Source organism: Lepisosteus platostomus, chromosome 1 (genome assembly GCF_059453375.1).
Source record: "Lepisosteus platostomus isolate fLepPlt1 chromosome 1, fLepPlt1.hap1, whole genome shotgun sequence".
Taxonomy (NCBI): Eukaryota; Metazoa; Chordata; class Actinopteri; order Semionotiformes; family Lepisosteidae; genus Lepisosteus; species Lepisosteus platostomus.
This window is the reverse complement of record NC_142611.1, coordinates 49,487,969-49,512,340: the sequence shown is the minus strand read 5'-3', so window position 1 is coordinate 49,512,340 and position 24,372 is coordinate 49,487,969. Positions and strand designations below refer to the sequence as shown.

General features: G+C 37.7%; 1 protein-coding gene across 1 annotated transcript in view; it reads right to left on the bottom strand.

Moving 5' to 3' along the window:
- Positions 1–17,182: 17,182 nt before the first annotated feature.
- Positions 17,183–24,372, bottom strand: part of fgfrl1a (fibroblast growth factor receptor like 1a) — a 117,801-nt gene continuing 110,611 nt past the window's right edge. The window contains exons 5-7 of the mRNA XM_088630870.1: positions 23,126–23,410; positions 20,847–21,200; positions 17,183–19,625 (exon numbers count right to left, since the gene is read on the bottom strand). Coding sequence (XP_088486996.1) covers positions 19,210–19,625; positions 20,847–21,200; positions 23,126–23,410 — 1,055 coding nt within the window. The 3' untranslated portion in view covers positions 17,183–19,209. The remainder of the gene's footprint in view (positions 19,626–20,846; positions 21,201–23,125; positions 23,411–24,372) is intronic.

Sequence of the window (24,372 nt, the reverse complement as noted above, 5' to 3'; positions counted from 1 at the left end):
TAAGAAACATCTGTTATGTATTGTCTGCATGATTGCAAATACCCATTGTTTAGACTGCCAACACACTTTCTACAACTACAGTATCAACATTTTCTGCTCTAAGGAATTCCTGAAAGTGGATGGGTGGAATTCTACTTTAAAAATAACCAGTATAGATGGGAGTATACTTCTATAGTATTCTATATTTTCTAGTGTGACAGTTTTCAAAATATGGTGTACATACTCTACACCCAGGGTGTGCACAAGCTGAGCTGTAGAGGTGAGTGAAAAAAAACTGTATTCATACAAAATATCAGTTAGCTTCCAGAGCACTGACAGTTCTTTGAGGTAGTTTATTGTTGAAGATCTCTGGTTTTGTCACAATGGATATTCTGCATAGAAAAGGAAAAACAAACAACGGAAGAGAAATAAAGAGACTGGGAAAAAGACTGGGTTTGCTCAAGGCAATGGCCTTTATTAGTTTGAGTACTGGGGGTTTTGGTGATATTTGACATTGCTGAATGTCCGTCACTCAGTACCTGTATTGTAAAGAAACTGTCCTGTAATCTCCATTTTGTAAGAAGGTAAATGGAGATGGAGTGTATCACTCACTGGCTTGTGTGTGTCCTACTTGAACTCGCACAATACTGAAGGTAAAATACCCATGGCCTTTAATGCTGTTTCTAATACCGACATACGTAACCCCAATTACTCTGAAGATCGATGTACTGATACCTGCATGTTGCACAGTTACATCAACCCAGAACAGCCCAATCAAACCATTAGATTCTAAAGCCCTCATACTGTGGGTGAAGTGTATAGATACTGTAGCTAACTACAATTTGCACAAACTAGTTTAGCACCCAAAATAAGTTCAACATTCAACAATACCTGGCAAACAAACCAGCTTCATAAAGGTTAAATGGAATAAAAAAGGAAATGGAATAAAAAAAGGATCATTAGCTAAAACCCAGGAAACTATCAGGGAAGAAAAATCATCTGGAATCTCCACCTGCCCCAGAACAAAACTGGGGACCTAACTTTACTTCAGAGAGAAACAGAATGACAGCAACAAAATGAGTTAGAAAATGGGGACCAATTGCAAAAATTGTACAAAAGGGAGAGCAACAATCAAACAAGTAAAAAGTTGAAATTCAAATAGGTAGCTGCATCAGCCTGCGTAGGCTGCCAAGGAAAAGGTAAAGGGTTTTCTTTTCAGCATGGAATAAACCTTTACCTGTTCCAAAACTGCAAATCTGTTATTATATTGGACTGTGATCTGTTATGATGCAGAGAGCAGATGAGGAAAGCTGCATCTTACTGATAGGCTGATGACTCCAAGAGCTGGGCCCAGCAAAGGCTCAGAGACAGACGAGAACGGACTGGGACTGCCAAAGCAGGACAGGGATCTAAGACTGACGGGAATTGCTGAGGTAGAATGCAAAAGCGAAAAAAGTTCAGTTGCAGATGGGACTGTTGTGTGACAGTTAAGGGCTGCGAACTCTGGCTCACCCAGGATCCACATCGATGGGCAAACCCAAATTTCCACATCTACGATGTGTGGTGTATAGCTAGGTCTTACCTAACAGCTGCCTTATACCAAATTATGTCACCACATAGAAACAAAACATAACAACTTGACAAACCAGTTGCATTTTTCAAATGTAAACTGTAAGAACCTTGAAAAAACAAACTACTATTGCAGTTTAACACAGGTACAGTATGCATTAAAGGCATCTTACCCTTTTAGCTATAGAGTGACTTAAAAATGAATGTCACACGAAGTTGCAGAAAATATTTACCAGTTGTGAAAGACATGGTTCTGTAAGTTGAATGATTGGCAAAAAAGGCAGCTAAACAGTTGGATACGATCCTTCTTTCTGACAATACTGTTACACAGCAGATCACTAACATGTTTGAAAATATTCTCTGCCAATTAGCTGATCTCATCAAAAAAGTGTATTTCACTCATTGAATTGAGGAGTCGACAGATGTTGCGAATCTGGCATATCTTTTGGTTTACTTTATTACTTATTTGAGGGTACAGTATGTGAGAATTTTTGTGAGAACTCCTTTCCCACCCACTGAAGCCAAGGGAGTTGACTGGGTGCTCCATATGGGAATTCGTACTGACAGAGCTATGTCAATGATAGGAAAAATTAAAGGAGCTGTAGTTCAGATCAGGAAAGTTGCTCCACTGGTTTCTTGGATACACTCTAGCCTTCTTTGAGAGGCCCTTGCCTCTTAAAGATTGACCTCAGAGAGTTTGCTCTCTCAGAGAGTTTTTTTCTCAGAATAACTGCCTTCAAGTGCAGGTGCTCCCTGGGGTTGTGTATTGACACCTCTTCTGTTCTCAGTATATACTAATGAGCTTCAGATTCGGAGTAGCACAGCCAGTCTAAATATGCAGATGACATGGTTCTTGTGGTACTTAAATGTACCTGGAACACATCAGTACCCTTGAAAATAAAATGTCCGAATCCAGTGTATTGGAAATAAATGTGACCAAGACTTACAGTAAGTGGTTTGCAGGCAATAGTACTTAATGGTCAGTTTGTAGAGGTTGTGGAGTTGTGTTACTCTGAGAATATAGACAATATTTTTAAGAAAGCAAATCAGGAGCTGTTTTTAATTCACAGACTAAAAAACTTTAATGTGAGTCAAAATGTCCTAGAGATGGCATATAAAAGCCTTGTTGAGAACATCCTGGCATTTAATATATCAGTTTGGTATGGAAACCTGGAGTTGAAAAGTAAAACCAATCTGTTCAGGGTTGTGAAAATGGCAGGAAAAATAATTGGGAAACAGCAGCTCCAGTCCAGCAATTTATAGCAAAATAGTTTTCAGAAAGGCAAGGAACATCACAGCTGATTCCTCGCATCCACTCTGTTCTCAATTTGTAATGTTCCCATCAGGCAGATGGTATAGGGGACCAAATTCACATAAAAACATTTACCTTATGAGAACTCTTTTGTCCCCATTGCAATAAAGTTGCTCAATGAGTATATGTAAATGTAGCCCCACCCAATACCTATTTGTTTATGTACAGTATAATGTACTGTGTTTTTTTATTTCATGTACTTTATGTGATTGTATGTGTCTTTTATGTTTTCCTTGTGTGTTTCGTACTTTTATGGGAGAAGCCAAAGACACATTTCCACAGTGGACAATGAACTATGCCAGTAGAACACCAATCAGTACTGAATGATCCCATGAAAATCGTTGACTTCATTAAAGTTTATCTGTTGAATTCAAGGATTTTTACAACACTGTACAATGAAATGGGCAGCTAACAAGTGATGCTTCTCCTGCACACAGATGTGCACTGGTTGTCAAGGGGCAAAGTTTTGACAAGTCTTTTGAACCAAGATGTGTGTGCGAGACTAGTACCAAACTGTTGATATCATCAGAGAAGTGTAGTTGTACTGTGGACTTGTGTGTGGGTGACTGCACACAAGTAAATAAAAAATATTGGCTTAAGCAAACTGAAATGACCAAAAAACATGACATGATCACAAAAAAGTTCATAGGAAATGTATGGCAATCTTTTGGTAGATCCCTGTTCTCTCAAATGTGTGTTTATCTGAGGGGAGGGTGTTAAGACACAGCAAGCCATAATGCTTTCATTGAAATTTGTAAACTGTATATTCCCTCTGTTTATCATTAGTGCTGTTCAAAGATGTTAGACATCTGGATGGTAGATTTGTATTTTACCATAAAAAAGACAATATTATTGTACTGATACAAAAACATGAGGCAATGGTTATTTTTCCATCTGTTTTTCAAAACTGGTTCCAAGCATCATGAAAAAGACACTTTGAAATAAAGTTAGAAGAAAATACAAAGGCGGTTACTTGCTCTCCAAAAATTCACATGAAGTGAATTTGTCTTTAACCTAATGCATCTGCAGAAAGGAAAATAACAGCAAGAGAGAGTCAATTAATATGCTATGTCTTCTTTTTGGCTTGGGGTGGTGTTTTCGTAAATAGAAAATTAGTCTACACTGCCCTGAAATCTGAAGTACTGTATATAATTTAGTCATAAATGTGTTACCCTTGGAGAACAGGTGTGACTGTATTGGTCCTTTTTAAATTATTTTAAATACTTTATTGATATCTGATACAAATCAGAATTAATTGCTCCTTTGTGGTTTTATTTGTAATGGTTGTGTACTGTGACTTCGAGTTTTTGTAGTATTTAATCGCATAATTCAAGTTTAATCCCCTAAATTAGTTGCTAGTTTGCTGACTCCAGTCACTTTGTTATTAAGAAAACACATTTGTGCCACTGGAAAATTAGATTTAATAATGCCAACTTCTTAAACTAAGAGAAAGCGTGAGTCACTGATGGCTGATATTCCATGTGCATCTTTGCAGTCAGATTGGAAATTTACCCAAAATACACATTATAGCTGGTGTGAATCCACACATCTGAACTCTGCAGTACACTGCACACTGCAGTAACCTGCACCTTTTTTTTTATTTTTTAAGTAATCCTCAAAACCATGTGCACGGGCGCATGTAATTTGTGTTCACCAGTCTGAAAACCTATTAGCAAGGATAAGCATATTGCATATGCTAACATCAGTGTTGCAGGCAGAAAATCAACTGCAGACATAACATTGCAATGCCAGGTCTGTGTTAATGCCAGAGACAACAGCATGAGGGGTGATCAGAACTTCCAGATTTCACCCATGACCATCTATCATACATTCTCTCTGGCAAACAAATAGCATCTGTCATCATCCCCATTCGGGTGAACTCAAGGTAAGATAAATACTTCTAAGGGTGAAAGAAATCACAGTAAATGCCAGCAAAACCCAAAGAGAAAAAAATTAAATATGTTGATTGCATATTCAGACCCATGAGCTCAATTTTTAGTGGAAGTACCAAAATCATCATATTAGGAGAGACCAACTGAGGGGATAGATTTTGTATGGCTGCAATAACAGAAGCAAACGTGTGAGAAATATGGCAGATCTATTATTAGTCATGATCATAATCTCCATAGTACTGTATTTCTGATGAGAACTTCTGTAAAATGGTAAAATTCTTATCCCACAGCACCAGAACACATGAACATACTTTGCACGTGACCATGCATCGAACTAAAATTGGTATCATGCAGTGGACAGCAGTAGCTCTGATTAAACTGCAGAAGGACAATTTTGTAAGGAATGTACAGTATGCTTATACAGTGTAGGTGTTTCTTTTCTTCTCTTTTCCGCATGGAATAAACCTTTACTTGTTCCTTTGCCACCTATGCATGCTGACGCAGCTCTCTGCTTGAAGTACTTATGCTTATAGTAGCCCTCACCTATCAACACGTTTCACTTGACAGTGATCTTGCTGTATGAGTGTGTGTGTCATCGCAAATTGCTTGCATGCCTGTGTCCATCCTTATTGTGATACTGTTTTTGGGGGATCCTGACTTTATTGTGCCTTGTTATCCAAATCACTTACAAGTTTTGTATTTGCTCATTCAGCTCTTTCCTGGATGAAGCAATGGTCTTGGCTGCAATGACCTGGATGAGTAGCTTGTTACAGACTCCTGCAATGCAAAGTGATGTTTTCACAACGCATGAAATTGGATCTTTTTATACAATTCCTTACATCATGGTGTATACAGTGCCTTACTAAAATATTCACTTGCACAGTTTGCACATTGATTCTTTTAAAGTTTGCAATCGTGACACATTGAAGTTGCAATTCATATTTGTATCTACAGTACACAACCTCATCTACTTTTCAAAGCAAAAACCAAAATGAAGGAAATAAACAGATAATTGATATGAAAGAGAAATACAAAAGTCAGACTGCATAAGTATTCAATCCCTTTGCTGTGGCAAAGGATGGCCACATAAATTAAGTTAAGGAGTAACACAATTTGGTAGGACAGTGACCTCTGTCTGTCTGCAATAATAGTGGTTCACATGATTTCAGAACAAATACACTTTCTTTAAGGTCCCTCAGTCAGCTAGTGAATTTCAAGCAAAGATTCATCTACAAAGATCAAGGAGCTTTCTGAACAACTCGCTTGATATAGTTTAGAAAGGCAGAGATGGGGAGGTAATAAGAAGTTTCACGTTAATATTTCTTTGAGCACGGTGAAGCTGATCATTAAAAAAAGGGAAGGCAGTTAGATACTGCCTAGATCAGACTGTCCATGGGAAAAAATGTACCAAGTTAGTGTGTAAAGTTGGTAGAGACTTCTTGGTAGAGAGTTCACAACATTTTTGTCTGTAATTGCTGCCAGAGGTGCTTCCACTAAATATCGAGTTCACTGGTCTGAATACTTATGCAATCAACATACTACATTTTTTTCTCTTTAGTTTTTGCTCGCATTTACTGTGATTCCTCTTACCCTTAGGGAGATTTATTTTGAACTATTACAGTATGTATTACAGTATTACAGTATGTGTTCAGACATATAGAAAAGGTCTGAATACTTTTGCAAGGCACTGTATACATTTTCTATTGCACTGTATTGGATTTCTAAAGTCTATCAGTACAGTTTGTACTCTGGAGAAAAGTGGGAAAAAAGCAGCTATTTGTTAGCTTGCCCTGTTGAAGGGGCTCTTTCTAATGCAACCTCTCACTCAGCTTATACAAAGAAAGAAATTACATGAGTGAAAACTGGGCCCAATAAAAGCAGACAGAAATATTTGTTTGGGAATCAGGCCATTTTTGAACTTCAAGTATTGCAATTAGATTTGGAAAAACAACAACACAAGCAATGTTTTACAGAAATAAAAATGTGTACTTAGCAGCTACCCAATTTTGAAGTTTATATCAAAGCAATACAAAGACTGGTGAGTGAAGATTGACGAGATATGGTCAATCCAAGGAAATGCAATTCAACAAATTGCTTTTTTCAAAGAAGGTTTTATTATAAATGATCCACTTTCCATGATCTTAAAAGGGTTGAAAAGTTCTCGTGTTTAAATGTTGTAATGTGTTATTCTTCTTTAAGCAATCCTTAAATGTACATAAGAAACTTCACAAATAAGAGGAGACTATTTAACTCTTGAGTTTTTTTACTGCCTACTGGATCTGAAGAACTCATTCAGCTGATTTTGGAAAGAACCTGTGATATTGCTTCCATGACACAGCTTTGTAGCATTTTTTAAGCTTTACACAAGCCTTGTGTACAAAAGTACACAAAGTTAGAATTACAATTTAACTCTTCTACTTAGTTTCTAGTTTGACATCATTCATGTTTTCTTATTGATTCCGAAGATGTCCGAAGTCTAACACAGTTAGTGTTAACTGTGTCATTGCCTTCTCTAGCTGTGGATTAGATTTAGTTCTTTTCATCCATGAAGTCAATTTTCAACATTATACTTGCTATTTTTAACTTGCACATTTTATTACTGCATCCATGAACTATTAAGTTGATATTATAAGTATTAAACTTTAGCTTGAAAATGTTCTACAAGGAAAACTGTAGTTTCATGCTATGCTGTTTATTTTTCCACATGCAGTATAGAAGAGTCTTATGCACACCTCCTGCTTGCTTGATCTGGATGCCAATGTACATTTTACATTCCTTTGTCTGTACATGCACTTTTGTACCAGACTGGGTTTCCCGATTGATGTCCCTGCAGCAATCAGAGGAAATTGTTTAATTCCCTGTTTTTAACGCAACCCCCTACAGCCCACCCCCTTACACACAGTGCGACATGGAGGGGCCTCTTTAGGAAATTCGGTTCTGAAATTCTGGAGTTTTCACACTCTGTCCCACACATTTAGTTTTATAATAGTGGAGAAAGATTTTCAGCATATGCTGCTTGCTGCATTACTACTTTGCATCAGAAATGTCTGAGTCAAATTATATCATGTCAGAAATAGGAGCCACGACCTTACTGCATTACAACCAATTGCTTGCGATACCTGGTCATCTTATAAGGAGTTAACACTTGGAACATTTTATTGAGTTGAATTGCCCCACCGAGGGAGTCTCTGGGAATTCAGAGCTGCCTGGGGAGCTTTAACAAACCCTGATGAAATCCACAAGGCAGAGCAACACACACCACATATGTACTGTATACAGTACATATGTATGTGAAACACAGGTATACAAAAACAAAACTCAGAAGGCTATGTTGCTTCTTCATAATAAGATTAAGGTAAGGGAACAACATTTTAACACCATGTCTTGCTGTCCGTTTGCAAAGTTCTTGAGAATTTTGGTTTTTTTTAAAAGGAGCCAATGGAAGACATTCTATCTCATTACATTTCACCCCCTACACAGCAAATTAAGTGCAATTTCTTATCGCAGAGCACTCAGCACAGTAGTATCACATGGTTCCGCAGAAAATTAGGCTTGACCCCTTCTGCTTCTCAAACCTTTTTATCTTTCCCCAGGCGCTGGCCCTGCCAGCCCTCAACCCAAATTAATACTGACAAGAGCACAGGTTCCGATGGTTCGCAGAATGAAAATACAATAAGGCAACACAGGGAACAAATCCTCACATGTGATAGTTGCTTACAGTTCTTAATAGGGTGCATTCGCTATTATAGCTTGCGTGACGTAAACTGTCTTAACCTGCACATGAATCTACAGAACATCTGTACATTCCCTTATTTAAAGCTGTAAAGACCCATCATTCTGACATGTTCAAGACACAGATAATTGTGGTTTTGGTTGATCTAAGTCCAGAGCAAAGACATTTACTTTACTTTTCCCTTTCTGCCAGCACTGAATCAAGCCAGGTCAAATGTGACCCCATCACCCAATGAGTTGAATATGAGGTGATTCCTAGTATGAATTTTGTCTTTTATTGCTGAGCTACAGTAGATCCCTAGATGAACAACACCATGAACAGAAACAGCAAAGTTAAATGGACGGCTTTTGTCAATGAACCTCTTAATCCTCATCCATCTTCTGTATGAGCCAGATAACATTTCAGTATCGAAAAATACAAAATAACTAACTTCTGATTAATTCCCCAAATATATGCCTGATATTTAATTTCTTCTTCTACATGAGAACTTTGAAAATGAAAGCCATTATGTCAAGATAATAAAGTATATTTACTGTATAAGTTTTATTATATTTTATTTAACAGGTTCACATAATTAATAATTCAGCTCTGGATACTGATGTATTTTACATTATACCTAAGTGTTATAGATACTTGTAAATTATCAACTGTACTACACTGGTTATTTACCTTATATAAGGATTACAACTAGAATTTAGTTGCTGAGCTAAACACCTGTTTCTTATTGACATTTTGTTTAATGGTGTGTGAATATCTCTTTTGTAACTACATTGATGAAGGCTCTTTGAAAACGTAAATTAAATTTTTGGAAAATATAGTCAAATATTTTAAGGAGCAGTGACTTTTTTGTGTTGCATTCTGTTAGATTATTTAGACTTTCCCCTTTGCATTTACAATGTATTGTCTATATTTGATACGTATATTTTTATCTTCCCATTGTACTACTTACTTTATTTATCTCCTATAGACCTCTTTTTCAGTCTTTTTGTTATCAGAATTCTCATAGTTTTTACAACAGTTCTTGTATTTTTCCATAATGTTATTTTTTATTAAATACTGTACCTTTCTGTTGCTTCTGCATTTAGCCGTGTTCACATTCCATTCCTTTGGACAACTAGTGTACAATAAAAACAAATATGCCCAATACATCATGATCGAAGTACATCATTCGGGTTTTATCATGGACAAGGTCAGGACAAAGATGAAGAAAAGCACAGGAGGGACAGTCCTTGGCAAATGAAATAGAGCACCGACTGCATCCCTCAGGGAAGACTCTTAAGTATGACTGGAGAAAAGTTTAATATTCCCTTCACAAAGCCAACCAAACACTAAATGTTAGTATTTTCGGTGTGGTATTAATCTTACACTCTTATCTTTAGTAATTATTAGAGAAATTGATATTAAGTATCCTAAAGAGTTCAATTTTATTTTTCCAGATACATTTCTCTAATGGTCCTAAAATTGTGGTAGGGAGAAATTTTCATTTGATGCACTCTTTCAGCACCCAAAGCAAATTTAAAACATGCTTTGGAATTAGTCGGGCAGTTATCTCAACCCATGATTACATCAACTAAAATCAAATGATAGTAATAGAAAATGAGAAATTCTAAAAGCAGAAGTGGAAAAGGTAATTATCAGCAACTTTAATTTACAAAGCACTTCTCAAACCTGGCCTTACTACTCCCAGAAGACCATTATGAGTTCACTTGGAGGAGAGTGTGGATTTATACACTATATACGATATGTTATATACTATGTATAGTAAAGGCATTACAATTCTAATGTAGGGTGTGTTTACTTCAAATATCAAATGGGAGCAATTCTGAGAAGCAGGTCAATGTAGAAATCCAGATGTCTAAATGAAGAAACAGCTGCACAAGCAATTACTCTCTATGACTGAAGGAGTAATAGTGAGTCTGTGCATTTAAGTGGAACAAAAAGAAAACCAAATAACTAACAGACGTCACTTACCAAAAATGTATTTCCTCTGATGGTAGCAATCCGAGAAGCTCATTTCTGTCATTTAAATATAAAACTTTATACATATCATTGAAGTTTTATTTGGTTGTTTAACCTTTTTGATCTGATACTAAGAAAACAAAAATAATAGTGAAATCAGTTTGGTCAAGTGGCTTGAGTTTAATGTACAAAACATTCAAAACACTACTCCACCACCTCAGAAAACAATCCTTATTAAATACTAATTTCTTTCTTTTGAATATGTGTATTTTCAACTAGAACATTTTTATTAAGGACTAATAACGATGTAATTGTGGCTTATTTTGTGAACAGTGGCTACACAGTAGAGTAGAATGAAGATTTTTATTATGGATATAGCGGAATGAACAAAATTATATAAACAGAAGTCTGTTAATTCTGTTAAATAATCTCAAATGTGCTCAATTTAAAAAGTCTTTATTTTTTTATTGAATCATTTTTTGATTCAGGAATCAAATGAATATTCATGGCATGAAAATAAATGCTCAGTTCAAATTCTCTAAAACTATGAAGTAAATCAATGCAGTGAATGAAGAACTAAAGCAGTGTTTTCAGTCATTAGCCATTAACCGTATGAGAGGTATTAGAAAGCCTGGTGAGGAAAATTACATTTTTGTTAGTAAATTAGGAGAAATTAAACAATTATATTGAACATATGGCAATTATGGTGGTGAAAGAAAATGCATGTTGGTGACCCATTTGTCTTACATATACAAGTTAACAAATGTCACACATTACTTTATTCTAATTTAAATGACACTGAATTAAACTAATGACAATTATATGTTGCCTATAATACTATTGTATGTGCCTCCTGAAGTGCAGGTACAATACTCCCACCTGGGTGACCTCAAGGCATAACGACACAGCCATCACAATGAGCCAGCAGCTGCATTATGCACAGCAGAGCAGTTGAAGAAATGTGAGAAATTGAGTCATCAATTGAATTAAGGGGAAACGTTAAGGGAGGCCAGATTGTGCAAGTCTTAAGTGAAACTTAACCAGGAAACTGGAGTTAAGATCTGGATCTTAATTCCAGTTTCCTGGCTAAAATTCACTTTAGACTAATGAAAGAGATTAAAATTAAAAGAACGTCTTTCCATTTCGATTTGCACAAAACAGAGAAGATAACAAGGAGACTTTCTCCAAGTATTCAAATCAAAAACTTTGACAAAATCAACTGAGGAAACCTCTTCAGAATAAAGAGTGAAACAGAATAAACAGTGAACAAGAGAACACAAGTGGAAACTACTGTACATGGGGATGCTTTTAAAACCAAGAACTGAAGGCAACTCTTCATGCAAATGGTTGTGAATTTGTGGAACAAGCTACCCAACTACCCACCTGTTAAAGCCAATATACAGTACTTGCTTCTTTCAAGACATACTGTAGTTGGATTAGATCCATGGATCAATTAGCTACTATCGACCAAACAGTTTTAGCTAAGAAAAAAGCTCCTTTGTATCCCTTCTTATGTTCTTATCTTGACACCTAAGAATAACGCCATAGTATCTTTAATGACCAGAAATTGTCAGGGCCTTTAGTTAATGTCTCATTTCAAAGATGACACCTCCTGCACTCGAGAGTTATCCTAGACGTTTTGGGCTAGAGTGTAGAGTGGCAAATGCCAAATAGACCGTCTACTGGTCAACCCTATCCATCTCCAGTCCTAATCTGCTAATAACCTCTGCTTGTTCAATAGAAACTACTGTAATGTGTAATTAATATATACTGTAGCTGATGTGTTACTCTTCTGAAGTATATCCAGCATTTCAAATGAATACCTACAGTCAATTCCAATGTTAATGTGGACTGTGACTCTGCTAAGCCTGGCTTTGAAAATTCTAGAGAACTAAAAAGTTTTTTGCTATTAAAATGTTATTTTTCACATCACTATTTATTTTAGCCACCCTAAATATTGGAAATGATTCTATTGAAATCTCTTTGTCAGTATTGCTGGAGCTTGGAATTGACATGTCATACTGTGTATAGTGAATAATTATTTAATTTGTTTCTGATTTTAACTTTTCTTGAATAAATGTGATGACTTTATTTCAGTGCAGAAAAGTATTATGCATGATAAAGAAATTACAGTAAGTCATGTTGATGTTTGTTCATACATCCACTTCAATTTAAGGAACACTGTCCAAAAAAGAGGTACAGCGTCCTACTGATCATTTGTGGCTCGTGATTATTTAGTTTTTTTCATCAACTCAGTTTCTAAAAAAGTGTTTAATACAAATTTAATTGTCCAGATGGGTGCACAATGTTTTTCATGCTACATGACAGGAAATTTAATTCTGTTTTACATTCAGTGCCCTAACCTCCCCAACCATGGATTACCATAAAATTGATTTTTTAATGCATAACATATTTTGCATGCATGATCTGGCTGCTAAAACATACTGAGGCATGCCGTGTCTAAGGACATTTAAAATTAGTGCCTCAACGAAGGTAAAATGGATAGTGCTGTGATTTTTATTAAATTTAGATTTATCCCAAAACGAAACAATTCAAGAACTAAATATCACAATACCCCCCCAAAACAAACTCCTCCGCAGCACTGGTCATACATCTCTCTATAGTTGAGAGGAAGTATTTCTCTTTCCTATTTAAGAACAACTCAAATAAAGTCAGATAGAAGAGAATTACTCTATGCTATAAGGATTTAACTGGTTGCATAACAACAGTCTAAACACTCACTGCCCTAATATTTCGCCAGCAATATAGACTCTAGGAACAGAGAGCTCTATGTGGATAATGTTCAGTGTAAAAGAGCAGCAGTTGGAGACAAATGGTGATTTTTTACCTAAGCACATTCCCCAGAGACAGATGGGGAATGACCTGTCATCCTCCGTCATGTACCCGATTGGGATAAGATAACTGGTTAGGTGACATTTAAAACCAGAAGCAAAGGCTTCCAGAGGGCTGTTGACCAGTCACATTCTTTTTAGTAAATCATTTGTTTCAGTTCAGTTAAGTGAATCAATTGTACAGTAGGTGACCTCTACATGCAGGAATATTTTTTGCTTTGGGCCCAATTATGCCACCTAGCAAATACTAAAGGTGGTAGGACCCTTCTTTCCCTGTCAAAGGTTTTTTCTAATCACCCAGAACCACCAGTGCCTCCACAGACCAGACAAGATAGTTATTTTTTTTAAATATCCTGTTTATTTACAGATTTTCAATCTTCCCTTCACATAAAAACATCCCCAGAACACTGCAGTTCCTACGACTGCATGTGCCTATGTACAGATATACATCTTACTCATAGAGCAGTACAAGAATCCCATGGACCCAGTTGGAGAGATCTCAACTTCTGTGTATTACAAACCTACTGACTCACAAAGCTATCTCCTGTAATCTCCTTCCATCCCAAACATGTAAACATACAAAACCTCTCCCTTTTTTGCAGTTCCTCAGAATTCAACGACTACGCATTGATAACATGGACTTCCACATCGAATCCCTCAGAATGCACTTTTTCATTGACAGGGGATACCCAACACAAAATTCTCCAAAGCAGAATCAATACAGCCATCTGAAGTAAGCATCAAAATACTTTGTTAACACATAGCCATGAATCCACAAATACAATTGCAATTAGGGAGGGATATGCATACAGTATCTTTATGCAGTTTAATTTCTATAGGAATAACCAGGACGGTTGCTCAGAATGTTAGAGGAAGCCTATTTGGTGTAAAAAAATAATGTGCATTAACATGTAAAATAGACCACTAACGCATTCAACATCACTCATCCTGAAAAAAGGCATCTCAGTCTTCCAAATTGTTAGTATTAGTATTGGTACAGACGTAATGTGAATTAGTTCAGGTGGGTAGCTGTATCAGTATGCGTAGTCCGCAAAGGAACAAGTAATAGGTTTATTCCATGCTGAAAAGAGAAGAAAGAAAACACAACGTTTGGGCTGTGGAACCTTTTTCAGGTGTGAATTAGCTGTTAAACTAATTTGAATTAAACTGATTTTTTGGCCTGCAATGGACTGATGTCCTATCTAAGGTGTCTGTCTCCCTGTAGCTTGGCTACATATGCCCCAGCTCCTCTGTGACCTTGTATTGGACAGAAAATGGAAAACTTGCCTCTCAGAACCACCGAAAACTGAGCCCCTATAAAAATGATACATCATTCTTTTTGTACAAAATTTACATTTTTTTATAGGACTGTGTTTAGTAGATGGTAGGAAATACAGAGGAGATGAAAGATTCAAAGGGACATTTCCAAGCCATCCAAGGAGAATGGAGAGTTCTGGTGAGACGGCGGGTCAATGGGTTGGACAAGAGGAGCTGGTGTCAGAGATGGAGAAATGATGGGGAAGGGAAATAGCTGGAGGGAGCTGAGAGATGGAGGTTTGAGAGATGTTGAGCTCCAGAAGCTTCCGAATCGGGCTGCGGTCCCATGGCTTGCTGAATAGGCACCAGCACTGGCGTTTGGTTTCCTCTGAGCAGGCAGAAGAAAAAGGGAGCCACTGAGTGTGGTACAATAAGATCTGTCTCTTGTGAGAATGTACGGTGGTCGCAAAGTGCAAAACACACAACATAGAGCAATGCACACACAAGAAACAGTAAGCGTGCACAACATCACAAAATGTTCACGTTATTGTTGTATGAATATTTATACCTCTGTTTGCAATGATCAGAAACCAATTCTGCAGGGAATTGTATGCCAAGCAATGTAAGTAAAAGGAAAACTAATTATAAATGTATCTCTGCACATGAAAAGCATTTTCTTTGTCTTGTAAAAGAGAGTATTGAGTTTCAACCAATTCACCTGTTGATTAAATCACATCTTTTTTCCACAGTATTTACTGTAGTTACTAAGAAAACAGGCTTGTTGATTGTAGTGGCACTTATTCTGAATGGGTGTAAAATCAAAAATATTTAGTCAGTGACTTATGTCATCTAGGTACAGTATGTTTGATTCTGAAAGACTGCTATTCTATTTTAAAAATTAAGGAGAAAGAAAAAAATTAAGAAAATGGGTGAAGATAATAGCTGATAGAACAACAGAATGTGTTTACGTACTCTATCAATGGTGGTGCAGAGGTTGGCATTGCTGCACCACCATTGATAGAGTACATAAACACATGCACAAATTTGTATGTTCTCAACGTGTTTGTGTGCGTTTTCTCTGGGAGTTCCAGTCTCCTCTCACTGTCTAAAGACAGACTGGTGGGATAATTGTCTTCTGGAAAAACTGGCCGTGGTGCAAATGTGTAGGTTTGGGTCTGTGTGTGCCCCGCGATGGACTGGCATCCTGTCCATCGTAGATATAGCCTGTCTTGCTGGGACAGGTTCCAGCTCTTCCATAGCCTTGTACTGGATACAGCGGTTGGAAACTACTGTAGATGGATGGAAAAAAAAACACTATGGTATCAAATACTGTAGGTTTTGAAAATATTGGAAGTTTTGACATTTTGGGTGGTCTACACCTGTTTTTCTAAAAAAATGATCCAAAGAGATGTGGTTTTGACTTTTTTTTTAATTCCAAACATATGAAGGAGACATGCAGGGTGCTGTCTCTTTCCCGACATTTTATACTTTTCATACAGTACCTACAGATGCAAACCTGCCAAGACCACCTTCAGAAGTGGCTAAAGGTTAATAAGCATCAAGGCACGAGCCTCAAACCTGGTAGCTCTGTTTGAAATACAGCAGAAGGGGCAAACAGTTAACTTCTCTGGCAGCAGAGATATAGTCTTTGGCGCTCGCTGCTCCCAGTTGTCCTCCCATTTAGATGAATACTGTAGATTTCACGAAAAGCCTAACAACCACAAGGCAGTGGTGTCCAAACTTTCTTGAAAACATTTGTTATTAGAGGCAGCAGTAGTTTGAAATGTATGTTTGCGTGTGGGGAACAGCATGATTGTTATTCTTAGGACTAGATAATTTTTGTGCACATGAAATAGCAATAAAACTGCTCCAAGCAAGGTATTTAAACTCTTGTTATTCACTCCTGTTGGCTACTGCAGATAATACTGCAGATCACACAAAAACATCCAAAAAACAATTACAAAATGGTCTGTCTGCTTTTAAAATGAGATATTTCTGATACCAGAACTTCATCCTGAACCAATCCAAACTAAGACTACAGTCTTTCTTTTTAAATCTTAAGAAAATTAAAAACGGGAATGTTACAAAATAGCTACAGCCACCTTTAAGATTCCAAACGGACCTTTTGGCCGCAGGTAGGATTTCCCATGGTTTGTGGATTTGTAAAGATTCCCAATGCAGCTTGATACTTGCTTGATTTGTGTACAATGTACAGTATAAGCTATATGTTTGTGCAACTGTTTTGTGTTTCATTACTAATGATCCAATACGACAGTATGTACGTTTTCTAGTGTATATTTCAGGTAAAATCAAGCTGAAAGCCATTGTAGTCTTTGAAAAACGTACTCGTATTTAGTAAGGTTGTAGGCCTGTAATATTTAAACAATATTTGGTTTATTGATCAAATTTGACTAAAATTCAGTCTTCCTCTCTACTTTGATATGAAAAGCCTGCTTGTGGCATAGCTCAGTCTATGACTGAGTAGCAATATGTTTTCTGGGAACAGGGTCCTACCTGTTTAGTAAGAGAATGCTGTTTTTTTATAGTGTATATCGCAATTATAAAAACATTACAACGTGACAGAAGGCAAGAAATTGCTTTTTAAAAGCATGAAGAAATAAAACTGGAGTCTTTTCTGCTTTTTTTAATAACAGTGATAAAATGATTAAAATGTCTCCAAATGAATAAACTTTTTGATAACAATTCCAACAAAGAGGGCAGACTGTACAGGATTGTCAATACAAAGATATTAATAATTACAATTTCGGTATTTTTCAAACAGCGCATACAAATATATGACTTGACAACATGACAACAAAGTATTCATTATATGCTACATAGCTTACATGGCAACTAGAGGAAAATGGCATCAATTGCTTATATTTTGGATCAAAATATGTATAGAAATGCCAGGTTTGATGAACACATTATACATTATATCTTGCTTAACAAAATAAATTAAATATACATGACTTCTGTTTAAAATCTATATAGAATTACTAAAGCTTTATATTTTGTGGTTAAATTTTACTCTAGTCCACACAGGCACTATTATGGTCCTTTCCTTCCTCAAGTCAATAAAATGTGATTGTGAGGAACATTTTTAGAATTTTACTCAGAATTAGTTCATATCTGGAACTAGCTGATATTTAATCGGCAGTCAATTTGGCATTGATAAGTAGCATTTTATTCCAATATCAACACAACTGTAGGGTTTGCTCATTGGATGATATAATAAAATCACCATTCCTCACATTCAGTCTTCTGTACTCCTTCTTCACGGGAAGGCCTCCAACCATTGAAAGTGGAGGCATTTGGTGTCTAGCAATGGCATTCTGTTATTGTTTTTTTTTAATCGTGCCATTTGTGTGTATCTATAACCTGAAAGGGCATGGATACTCAGCAGTCAATGGCAAATAAATTAAGCAGTTCCTTATTGGCATTAATAGTGGTCAGGGATTTAGATATACACACACATCAAAAAAGCAAAACAAAAGAATAAAAAAAATAAAGGGCCACCTGAGTATGAAGAAATAAAATAAGCCTTTATGTTCGATTTTATTCGGAAATTAAATATTGTCAACAGCACTGGGAAATCAAGGATATCAAGTGAGCTCGAGTAACTGTGTGCCAAAAATATAAGAAATACAATACCTTCCTACTATGGACAAAAGAGCACTACTACTCTGGCCCATACAAGCATTAGAACATTTACCAATCCACGATGTGGTCACTGAATCACTTTTTATATTGCAGAATGGCACAAGCCTTTTCTTTCTGGCATGATTAATGCCCTGTTATTTCAAACTGTTGTCTCTCTTTTGTTTTTTTTATAAAGAGAGATCTTATTTCCATCAAGTGACAACCTCCCACACCCTGTTCTCTTCAGCACACGGAGTTACTAAATAAATTACGGCAAGTGCATTACTTACAGATAAATTTTAACGTGGTGCACACCAAGTTACTGCATCCTTATCACAGTATCATCACTGCATTCTTAGGGAATTACAGTATATACTGTACCCCAAATGACCCTTTAATATTTCTGATGTGTGTATATACTTACATTTTTAAAGTCAAACATTTCTGCATATATATTCCGCACAAAAAAACTTTTTTCCATCGGTAAACCTTGCTGACATTTTCTTGCTTTTGACATAAAACTTGCTTGTTAAGAGTTTCCTCTTGGCACATTCTTGTTGTGTTGCGATTGGCCCAGAGCCAAAGAAATGTTAATCCCAAAAAGCCGATAGAGACTGAGCTACTCCTGTTGTGGGAAAAAAAAGATCCTATCAAGGCAAAGCTAACAGAGTACGTTTGCTGACTTCAGTCACATGAACTTTTATTTTTGTTTGCCCCCCTGATTAACCAAGACAATAACATAACAAATTCCGTCTTGCTCCCCAACCCACCCCACCCCAACCCCAAGACCTGTCTTCCTTCATTGTTTCTCCCAACTCACTGAACAAAACGTATTCACGTTGTCTCTAATATATTTCTCATTATTTTTTAAATCCAGTTTGAGGCCCACTGGTGGCTGGCAGTGAACGGTTCTCTAGGCATAGGTACCACACCGAAAAAATGTCAGGATGTGTGAGGGCGCATGCAGTCACACTCTGTTGCTGTGGTCGATTCCCTTAGGAACTCCTTTCGCAGCTAACACTGATAGTGAATGTGCTGGTGCTGGTGTATCTTCCCATCCACGTGCGAGTGGGTGTGTGTGTGGATGTCCGTGTAGATCTTTGGATACATTTTCGGAGCCATGGCTGACGCCAAGGCAGGTCCCCCTTGGGCTAGCAAATGCTGCTGCTGGGCTAAATACTCCTCGTAATTCCCGCAGTCTTTGTCTGGGACTTGAGGGACACAGGTCCTCTCCCTGGGGGGCTGGCGATGGGCAGCCTGGGCGCTGGCGGCTGTCGCCACCGGGGAGGAGCAGTGCTTCTTCGTCTGGCAGAGCCAAAGGAGGATCGTGCCAAAGATGAACACCGCGCCGGCCGGAATGCCGATGATGACCGGCCAGGGCAGACTGCTGGATGGGGGGGTTAGCACTGGCGTGCTGGGCGGCTTGGGGTCTGCGGAGCAGCAGCACATGGGAAGAAAGCAGAAAGAAAAGTTAGGGATAAAAAAAAAGAAAAATAATGGAAAGCAGACTGAAGAAAGCTCTAGCCCACTGTGTCATATTTCATTACAATGTCATGCCAAGGTCTGTAAAAGACAAATTTTATATCCTGTTGCATTAATCACAAAAGGGTAATGTGACTGCAAAGTGTAACAGTTGCAATGCAAAGTCATGTCTTGTTTGTCAGAAGGCAAAGCACAGTTTTTTTTTGCAGGCTAACATTTAATGCATACAAGACAGGCTTTTCAGAAGACATCTCTTGTCTTCACAGCTATTGCCCCCTTGAGATTAGTATGTAGATGTCAGGAAGCACAGTGCAGTTACACTGATCTGCTCATAATCAAATAAATGTGAACACCCCTGTTGAAGCACAAACATCAAACTGTAATCTATAACAATGTTTAAAGAATCAGAAATAGAAGCATATAAAGGAAAATGGTCAACTGTATAATAGACACAGTAATTTAAAATATTTCATTTTCAGGTAATATGTTAATATCTATCATTATTATTCCTGCATTTTTGCTACATCAGACTTCTCCCAACAAGTTTTTCTTTCTGAGTAGACACTATGAAATAAGCAAAACCAATAAGCTTAAAACAGGAGGGCTTCTTATTTTACAAAGGTGGGCTTCTCTTAACTGGGACCTAGTCTATAGCCTCCAATCCCGTCCTCGATTGGACATTTTTTGGATGATGGCACTCCATCCCCAGTATGTGAGTGGTCTTTTACCATAGCTGATGAGGGAACCATGGTATTAAAATACTAAAAAGCAGGGTGTGTTTAGACTCAACGGCCACTGACGTCCTCTTATAAGGGGCCTGAAAGGCGACAAGGTGCCCTAAGAAGCAGCATTGTACGCTGTACTGTGCAAATCCCTACTTCTCCACAGCTGCAAATATTTATTTTCTTTTTCTAATGCACACCCTTTAAATTTCAATTTGAGCATTAAAAGGAAAACATGAGAAGACAAGAAGGGTTACAAAAGGGTTACCAGCCTGCCTTGGTAGTTAGGGTTCGAGCTACTAAAACATGGCTGGGTAGTGTGTTCCACAATGCTTTGGGTTAAAAAAATCTCAAACTAGCCTTTTAGGTTTAAAGCCACAAATCTGGTTAAGCAAACGATGCAGTATGGCTGCAAACCGAAAGATGAAGAGACGAAGGGGCTCGTACCAGGCAGGACGGTCAGGAAGGCGCTGCGGAAGCTGTAGCCCATGGTGTTCGCTCCCAGGCAGATGTACATGCCAGCATCCTCCTCCTTGGCCCGTGTGATGAGCAACTTGTTGAGATAGGAGCCATCCGGGCGGGACCACACCTCCCCCGTGGGCAGCACCACAAACTTGTGCTCCCCGACGTCGATGGTGGAGTTGTACTTGTTCTCATTGCCGTATTCCACACGCTTCAGCCACTGGATGACCGGCTTGACGTCGCTTCTCACCTTGCACTGGAAAGAGGTCGTCCCGCCGTAGTCTACTGTGGTGTTGACGGGATGAGTGCCCGTCAAGATAGGCTTGGATTTTGTCCGCTCTATTGCAGGAAAGAAAAGACTTTTTACAATCTACCTTAACGACAGAAGCCATGTTAATGTCTGTCATATCCAGGGACAAATTCAGGTCTGATCCACTCAATCTATGTAACAGACAGAGGTCCGGCCGAGAAGAATATATTATTCTGGTTAAGTACTTTCTCCCTAAGCACTACCTCTCTGTGAGAAATAATTAGGAGATTCCTTATTTGTTCACCCTGTATTACACATGAATATGCTGGACACGGGCAGTATTAATTAAGTAAAGGAGTCACTCCACCGTAATTTATGGAAAGTGGTAACTTGTTTACAAATGCACCCAACAGGAAGATTTTGCTAGATTAGTGGCATTACTGAAAACGAACATGTGCCTCCAATCCACCCCATATAAAAACACAGTCTAGGCATGCAGACATGAAACAAATCAATTACATAATAGACTGTATAGCATACATGGCATAAAGCATCCTTTGTTAGTTAAGCAATGATTTACCTTGGAAATAGTGAATCAACAGTTGCTTTTCATAAATGTTGTCATTTATGCCACATGTAGTTTAAAACATTGCCCAGAAAATTTTACCTTGCCTGAAACATTAACACATTATCATGCAAACTGTTGGAAAATGCTACCATGCTGAGAGCCATTAAAAATAGATGAAATTCTACTGGTTCCAATACACATTTGCTGCAGTTTAATGCCTCTCAGTATATATATAGAGCTGTAATGCCTCTCAGTATATATATATATCTGAAACTGGGTAGCAGTTCTTGTGGTATGGAGAAAATCCAGTTTTGGTTTCTCTACATTTCAGAGAATTAAAGTTGATCCCCTACAAAGCAGAAGTTGTAATCTGGAAACCACTGTTTAATTCCGACAAGATTAGAAATCCTTCTGTTAAATCACCACAGGATCAGAACATCACTGTCAAGATCAAATTTAGGTGGAGTCTCATATGATGGATCCTTCTCTTATCCTGAAACACTTGTAATAGGCAAATTCGGATTCAGAGAGCTACGAGAGATGACATCTCATTTTCTGAAACAGAAACTATTTTGTTCCCAGCCACGTATGTTTTTGATAGAGAAGAAAATGCCACATCTGACACGAGGATGATGTTTGATTCATTTCCACCCTCTCTGCTTCTGGTTTTAGTATAAACATATGTTTTTCAGAGTCCACACACAGCTGTAGTCTAATAGAGACCAGATGTCCAGCAGGTTGGAGCACTTTTCACAATGAAACCCCTAACCCCACCTCCCCAATATGGTTCTTATATAAAGTTTTAAATCACCTCGCTCATCTTTCTCCATTACATACAGAATTGCCAATTTTCTTAAGACTTTATCTGAAAACTGAAGCTCGGGAACTGTGACAAGGATTAGAACGCAAACTCAGATGTTATCAGTCTGGTGTCATATTAGAAAAAGCACACATATGTGTCATTTTCTTCAAAAGCTGACTGTCTCCTCAGGAATGCACTACAGCAGATCACATTGCCGACGTATATGTAAGCATTTTAAACTGTGTGACCAATTTCACAATTCATTCAAATTTAATTCAAAATATTTAATTCATCCATAGATTCCTTCTTTGTTACTATTTGCATAATACCATTTTAGGCCATCATGATACAAGATATGGGACTATTGTTTCTCTGTGAATGGTCATGCCAAGAGGTTTTCAAATTTATTCTGCCCGGTTGCTTGAACTGCACATTAGAAAGCAGATGTCCTTGGCGGCAAAAGTCATAATTTGCTGAGGAGGAGCTAAGGGAAATGAGTAAGGAGATTTATAGCAGGCACAAGAGCAGCTGCACTGGAAATAGCCATTGCTTCTCAATAACTTAATGCACCGTTAATTATCTGACACAAAAACTGAATTTTGAAACTCCTTGGTGGCGAAATCCAACCACGTTTCAGCACTTACGGATAACTTCCACCTTGTAGGTGGCGTTGATTTCTCCGGCCCGGTTGAAGACGCGGCAGGTGTATTTCCCGCTGTGCTCGGGGGCGAGGTTCTTGAGGCTCAGAGTCCACTTTTTCTTGCGTCCTTCCCCCACCTCCTGGGGGGTCAGTGGCTTGCTGTCCTTCAGCCAGGCGATGTCAGGTCGGGGGTTTCCACTTGCGGCGCACTTCAGCCGAACGGAGCTGCCCACCGGACGGGCGATCACCCTCTTCCGCATCTTGGCAGGCTGAGTGAACCTGGGCCTCACTGCAAGGTCAAGAGGGGAGCTTCGTACCAACACTCGTGACAGTGCAATACATTACGGAGACACGTTTTCTAAACAAATACAATCACCTTGACATTTTCTGCCTTAATCACTGCCCTGAAAGAAATTGACACTCTCTGAGATGTACCACAGTCAGTCTCTGACAACTTGCCCATGTATTCCAGTGAGCCTTGCTGAATGTCATGATAACAGTTAAGTGATTTCAAGTTCACAATAAAAAACAAATTCTCAGTTGAATACAGTCATCACTTCTGAACCTTGCTACTGTACTAGCATCTTATTGACTTCTGTTATCATGCCTTCCTTTACTCTTGGACAACTACTTGATCTGCACTTTTATTCAGCTTCTGAACACTGGTCACTGGAAGAATGCTGTTATACAGTTTCATGGTGACCACATGTTATATCACATACTGTAAGTTCTCTATCTCATAACAAGCAAGAATATATTTTCTATAACATGGTGACCAAAATCACACACAATGTTTGAAATGAGGCATTATATACAGTAATTTTAACATAATGCCGCTTGATGTAAATTCGAAACTTATAACTATATATGCTAGCATTGTGTTTGCCTCACATTGTCTAGAAGAGGTAAATGATTTATTAACATAAACATCAAAATCTTTTTAATAACTTTTAATTTATCTTCTAAAATAATGCATTTATTTATTTATTTTACAGTGCATGTCCAACTAATCTGGGGTTACTTGTGGTAATTTACTACTCGTGCATGTGCAGAAAAAAAAAGACTTTACTCTTCAGATATTTGGAGGTGATACCAATAAAATTGTGTACAATGCATGGAAATATATTTTTAAATGTAAATAACAGAATACGCCTGGAAGATCTGGAAAATGTTAATACATTTGATTCCTTTACATTAAAATGAAAATGACATAAATCTATAAATCCTGAAATTTTACTAATGTAATTATAT